At 36.7% G+C, this 7,146-nt stretch overlaps 1 protein-coding gene across 1 annotated transcript; it reads left to right on the top strand.

Moving 5' to 3' along the window:
* Positions 1-5,896: 5,896 nt before the first annotated feature.
* LOC101747503 (taste receptor type 2 member 40-like) lies at positions 5,897-6,832 on the top strand. The gene has a single exon (XM_004938927.4). It carries the CDS (start codon positions 5,897-5,899, stop codon positions 6,830-6,832), a length of 936 nt encoding a protein of 311 aa, XP_004938984.2.
* Positions 6,833-7,146: the final 314 nt, after the last annotated feature.

Here is a 7,146-nt window from a genome sequence, read left to right on the forward strand (position 1 = left end):
TATCACTATTAGACCATGTAAAAAGTTACTACACTTCCTGCTTGTAAGCTCCCTTTAAATACTGGAAGACTGTAATGAAGTCTCCAGGGAGCCTGTTCTCCTGGCTAAACAAGCTCAGTTCCCTCAAACATTCTTCAAAGGAGAAGTTCTCCATTCCTCTGAGCATCTTCGTGGCCTTCCTCTGGACATGTTCCAATGGTTCCACATCTTTCTTGTTCTGGAGACCCCAGTCCTGGACACAGTACCCCAGATGGGGCCACACAAGGGAAGAATAGAAGGGGAAAATTACCTCTCACCCCTTCTGCCTATACCTCTTCTGATGCAGCCCAGGATGCAGTTGGTCTTCTGTTCTGAATGGTTTAAATGAATTGCATCACCTAAGTATTGGAAAGTATTGCCATGAGATAAATTTATACTCCACATATATTTGAAAACAGAGGACAGATTTCTAAAGTATTAAGTTGCTATATTACATCTTAAAAACAGTATTATGAAAAAGAAGGCTAACAAAGAAACAAACGAACCATGCTGTGGTTAAGCTTTGTTCCTCCAATTCATTAATTAATATAGATTACATGAGAGGATCTCTTATGTTTGTTTGTTTGGTTTTTTGTTGCTGGGGCTTTTTTTGCTGTTGTTGTTTTAGATCTTCTAGTTCCTGATATCTCAGTCCAACTGGGTTCAAACGTAGTCAGTGACAAAATAAAAGTAATTTATTTCTGGGCACTGAAGCGTCTTTTATTGGCCAAACATAGTAATCTAGTGTAATTGGCCACAGGATTTTCTAGACATCGAAAGAGGGCTGCCAGATGTATCACAGAACTTGACAGAAACCTGGGAGCTGGTGGAGGTCTGCAAAAGATCATCAACAGTAGAATTCTTGAAAGTAGATAATAGAAATTATTGACACTACGATATGGAGAAAGTGTCTCCTAATGTGTTTATGAAAAACAGTGAATGAATGTTTCTGTGTGCAAGATCATCAGCACCCTCTTCTCTGCAAATGGGTTGCAAAACTGTTTCTTGTATTGTGTGTTCTTTCTAGAACCAATGTACTAAAGTGCATGGTTTAGTGGACGTGGTGGGAATAGGTTGATGGCTGGACTAGATGATCTCAGTGGACTATTCCAACCTTAATGATTCCATGATTCTGTGAAAGTCAGGTTTACTATGTCTCTAAAAATAGTCTGGGGCTTACTTATTACTTTTTGTAACTTACTTATTGTATCCTGCGATTGAGACATCTAATCTTTAACTTTAGTACTGGTAGCCTAAAAAGGAGAATATTGAGCGCCAGTCAACATCAGTTTTCTCTTCAAACTTTCTTCCTTTGTTTAACAAGAAATAAAGCTTAGGTTGTAATTCTCCTGATGATTCTGAATTGGCTTTTTCAAAGCTCAAAATGTCATTGCATCCTCTGGACAAGGTCTAATGCCTTGACTAGTGTAATTAAATATTTTCTCCTAGATGTTGTGTATGATCATTGGAATTTTTTCAAGTTTTCATCAGCTTGCAAAGGAAAGCTCCATGATGATGGGAAACTAAGAAGTTGAAATCATTCATTCATTCTTAGAAGTCTATATTCATTTTAATAAGACAAAAACAAATCAACAAAAAACCTTTTCATTGAAAGTGAAAACTGAGGGTCTGTTGTGGGCTAGTCCGGTAGACAGCTAAGCTCCACAGAGCTTACTCCTCCATTGTGGAATAGGAGAAAAATTGAAAGAATAAGAGTGAAAAAGCTCATTGGTGGGATAAAGACAGTTCATTAGGAAAAGAAAAAGCTATGTGTGCAACAAAAAGGAAAGCATGGAATTCATTCATTCCTTCTCAGTGGCAGGCAGTTATTCAGCCATATTCGGGAAAACCATGGCTTAATCCTATGTAATGGCTAATGGGGAAGGCAAACACAGTAACTCTAAGCATTTTCCCTTCTGTTCCCAGCTTTTACTACTAACGTGACATCATGTGGCATATAATAACCCCTTAGTAATCTGTCCTGGATCTATACCCTTCCAACCTCACAGCTTCCTTACTGGTAGGGAAGCATATGGGATATAGGAACACATAAGCATAGCCTAGTAGCTATTTTATCTGTAAATTGAATTTAGACAGGGGATACTTGAGTGGTCCTGTTGTGTCTTATGCTTTAATATAGGGCAAGGTTTTGGTAAGGCTCTCTGGAAAAGTGGATTTTGGAGGGAATTAAATCAATTGCCGGCATGTTGAAGGTAAAGACACAGACTAGAAGGGAATGAGAGGAGGCAGTGAGAGTGAGTGATGCAGGTGACGTCCAGTTACTCAGAAAGTGAATACATGTTCTTTCATACTTTATTTAGTATCAAGCACAAACTCATCTTTACTAATGCTGTCTTGACTCATGTTTGCAAAAACTAATTGCGCAAATTAATGCTTATATCTGCATCTGTATTACATTGTTTGATCTTTTTGACCTTTACTTTGAAGGACTCTGTCCACTATCTGAGTCTGATCAGTCTTCCATTTTGACAGCAGCTTTCTGGAAAAAAAAAAAGAAAAAAAAAGAAAGAAAAAAAACAAAACAAAAAAAAAAAACCTGAATAGTACCTTACTGAAATTAACAGTATATTATCTACAGGTCAGTAATGACAGCAGCATGACAACTTGCAAATTGGTGGTAACAGTTTTTATCACTCTTTCTCATGTGTTTTTGTGATACTTCACAGCATTATTTCTCTGTGCAATATAAAGTCATCAATGTGTTAAATGGCAGTGTGATTTATTGTTGTTTACCAGATACAGGATGTTAATAAAACAAATAAAAGGATCACAAGCCTTCCACACCTTGGTAAATACCTGAGGAAGCCTTGATACGCTTTTGTATCAAGGCACACCAACCATGTTTACAGTAGGAAAGCCAGGAATATTGAGTTTCTGGGCAAGTGTCTAAACCCACATGCTGATGACTTATCTGTATGCTTTTTGCAAGTTTTGCAAAACTATTTTTTCATCTTCTACAATAAGTATTCTTTCATGCTTTTTTTTTAAATTATTTTTCATTTGTTTTGCTGTTAGCAATAAGTACCTCAGTGTCTAAAACCAGTGCTATAAATATTATGTGCAGTTCACTGTGGACTGTAAAAGGCTTATCTGCTTAAGAGCTCATTATTTAAAGGTGAATATATGTAATAAAGATCTAGTACCTGAGCTCTGCTCTCTGGTGACAATGACAGGACCTGAGAGAATGGCATGAAGCTGCATATGTTGAGGTTCGGGGCAGGGTTAGGAGAAGGATCTTCATCAGAGGGTGGTGGGCATGGAACAGGCTGCCCAAGGCAGGGAGCACAACACCAAATCTGCTAGAGCTCAAGAAGTGTTTGGACAATGCTCTTAGAAATATGGTTTTTAAATGTGCTGGACCTATCACTTTAGAAATCTTTAGATTTTGAAAATTAATCAAGGTTTAGATTGACGCAGAGCACCAAAAGGCATTCCTGTTAGGAAGTAGAGAGGTTATTGAGGATCTGGAAGATCGGTGATAGTTTGAGCACCTGTCATGTCACACTAAAATCAAAGCTCTTCAAAAAATACCAGAAACATGCAAAAATGGCAATCCCATTAAACATGTTCTAATTTTCCTATCCCCGATTCATCTATAGACAATTAGTTCTCACTAAAATTGTGAATTGCTGACTTTAGTTGGATGGTTCATCAGCGACATTTCCAAGATATGCATCATCGTGAACAATACCAGGAATAAATCTTCTAGTGTCATGTTCGTATGCTTCTTGCACACAGTAAAAGGCTGAAAGATTAACCAGATAACAGTAATTGGTATTTTGTGGATTTCTGAATGAGCAGAATAGACAGTGTTTTACAAGAGCCAAAAACTGTTTGCCATGCTTTAATAATCTCTCTACTTCAACAATTAAAATCATTATAGGGATTGTGAAAAGAGTATTTATTACAGTTGTTAATTGGAATGCATGAATCAAAAGACAAAATCTGTTACCCAGTGAACTGAACCTGTCTGCCTTCTCTGAAAATGGTGAGATTCATCTTGCAAGAGAAAACTTCATGTAAATTCTGACTCTTCTCTCCAGAATTTACTGTTTGTGTTATGCTAATATTGTTCTATAACTTTTTAAGAATTACTAGTGCCTGCTTTACCCTGTGGCTCAGATGCCTTTATGTATTTGCAGAAGTGCTTTTCCAGAGGATAAAGTCAAGGAACTCTGACGTGTTGCATAGTCTCCTGTGCCTCCTTTGCCAAACAAACGTGTTCTGATCATGACTGTGAATTCTGTAGCTCAAAAGTGAATCTACAAAGGGGCATTAGTGCCCTATCTGGGCTATACAAATCCTTTATGTTCTTCCTTTGTAGAGTATCTTCTTTCCTTCATTACAGTATTTCTTCCACTCGAATTACAGCCTGTCTCTTTGTGGAGACACATCACACCAAAGTGAATCTGTATGTCTGATTCCAATGATATGATCTTATGTAGATGTCTTTAAAATTTTGATTTCTTTTTGTTTTTTTGCTAAGAACTTTTAAATGCATTTTCACTATAAAATTGAATAATCAAGGAAGCTTACAATCCCAGTATTAGTTAATTCTATTTTTTTTCAGTAAAAAACATTATTTACATAGAATCATAGAATCATTAAGGTCCTCCAAGATCTTTGAGTCCGACCATTATCCCATCACCACCATGTTCACTAAACCTTATCCCTCACTGTCACATTTATTAAGATCCTCCAGGGATGTTGACTCCATCACTTCCTTGGCAGCCTGTTCCAGTGCATTTTCATCATTAATGATTCCTAGTAGAAATAAATGAAAGAGAATCAAGTTACACATCTCTCCTCTTCTCTCCTTTCCTCTCTCTTCCCCTCCCCTCTCTTTCTGTTATTGTGATAAGTAGGACCTAAGCTTCAGTGTAAATTCAACATGACTGAAGTATTGACAGAAAAACAAAAATACAGAGATTTTCATTTCAGTAAATTGATAAAGATATGTACTTTTACTAGTTTAAATTAGCTATTTCGCTGCTGTACAATTCATCACAAACTTGAAGCTTGGGCATAATGGTAAGCACTAAATCCAACTGGCAGGTTTTATTGCATTCTGATTAGAAGCTTGGTCTGTCTTTCACTTTGAGTCATTTTACTTTGTTGAGAAATGGACTCCAGAACAAAGTTCTCTTCAAAAAATAATAATTCATTGTCTAAAAACTTCAAGTATTTTTCCAGTAGCCAGATGATTTCACATGCTTCCTACTCTGTCTTCAAAGTCTTTCTTTCTTCCTTCATACGTCTATAATTCACAAAAGTATTTCTTGACAATATTACTGTGCCAGTATTACCTGATTTAGCTATAAATGTCCCTGTTAATTGCAGGGGAGTTGCAGAAGATAAAACTTAAGGGGCCTTCCAACTCAAACAATTCTATGGTTTTATGATTACTTTTGTAGATTGAATTAATGAGTCTGTGGATGAGTAATCTCTTGTTATCTCCTAACAAGCTGCTGTCTGTGGTGGGTTGTGTGATACGACCCTTCCACATTGTCAAGTACAGTCTAACCAGAGAGTCATAGAGCCTTCTGTCATGCTAGGTAGGAATATAATAGGATAAAAATTGGAAGGTTAATACAGCTGACTATCTCATATCCCTAATGAAAAATGTAGGCAAATCTTTTGCATGTGAAAGGTTAGAATTAATTGCTAAGTCCTTCTCTAATTTGCAAACTCAGGAACAATCCCAGCAATCATTTTCTGTTATCAATTCCAGATGTGTTTTTCTTCTTAGAGATAAAGTGAGCAGCCTTTGACTAGAGCTAGTCATATACTGTGTGGTCTTCTCATCTTCTTGCACAGCTCCAGAAGTTAAACAGGCAGAAGTGACCAGAGCAACAAGATGTTACCACCAGTTCTCATCGTTTCAATGTGCATTGTTGCTATTGAAGTTGTTGTTGGATTTATGGGAAATGGATTTATTACCGCTGTTAATAGCATTAACTGGATCAAAAGCAAAAGAATATCTGCAGCTGATATGATCCTGATCTTCCTGAGCACATCAAGATTTATTTTGCAGGTGACTGTAATGATGTACATTCACAGTCTCTACTTTACAGATGTGTTTAAGTTGGCTTCTGTGTACAAAACTTTTGGTGCTATATGGATGTTTGTAAACCATGCTAGTTTGTGGTTCAGTACTTGGCTCTATGTCCTCTACTGTGTTAAAATAATCAATGTCACCCAATGGTTGTTGCTACAAATCAAGCACAGAATAACTGCGATGATTCCATGGCTGCTTCTAGGATCACTGTTAATTTCTTCTGTAACTTCATTTCCTTTATTGTGGATTACACCCAACACCTACCTCTGCAGGTCAACGGGGAACTGTGGAGACAATAGCACAGCACATATCAGTGGCTGGGATAGTTCACATTTGTACCTGCTTCTTCTTTACTTTACAGGTTGTTTTTTTCCTCTGGTACTATCTATGATAACTTCAGGCCTATTAATTAATTCTCTGTGGAAACACACCAAGAAGATGCAATGCTATGTAGATAGCTTCAGGGATCCTTTGATAGATGTTCACCTAATTGCCATCAAGTCCATTATTTCTTTCCTGATCCTATATATTTCCAGTTTTGTTGCTCAAATTCTTTTGACTTTGTCAACTTCTCAAAGCAAAGATTTTGTGAAGGTTGCAGTATCTTTAGTTGTAACTGGAGCATATCCTTCAATACACTCTATTATCCTGATCATAGTTAATTCAAAGCTGAAACTGGCATTCAGGATGCTTTGCCAACATTTTATGTGTCATTTGGAAAATGTGAATCTCTAAGTCCTGTACTACAGGTTATGAGATGCACACTCAAGTTATAGATACTGAGTCAAGACTTCATGCACTTCTTGTTTCACCTACTTTGTTCTTGGTCAAATATGTTAATTGTTAAGGGATTTCTGTTTCTGAACGTCTCTAACATTTCAGGACATATGAAATAACATGCCTTTTTACCTTTTTCTTCTTCTTCTTTTTTTTTTCTATACAAGTTTTGCTTTCTCACAATCCAATTTAATAAATAATAATAAGAAGAATAAACTGGAATAGAACAATGCACTGAGCTAGCAAATCAAGTACAAGACATGATTTCAAAT

The sequence above is a fragment of the Gallus gallus genome, chromosome 1 (assembly GCF_016699485.2).
Source record: "Gallus gallus isolate bGalGal1 chromosome 1, bGalGal1.mat.broiler.GRCg7b, whole genome shotgun sequence".
In the NCBI taxonomy this organism is placed as follows: Eukaryota; Metazoa; Chordata; class Aves; order Galliformes; family Phasianidae; genus Gallus; species Gallus gallus.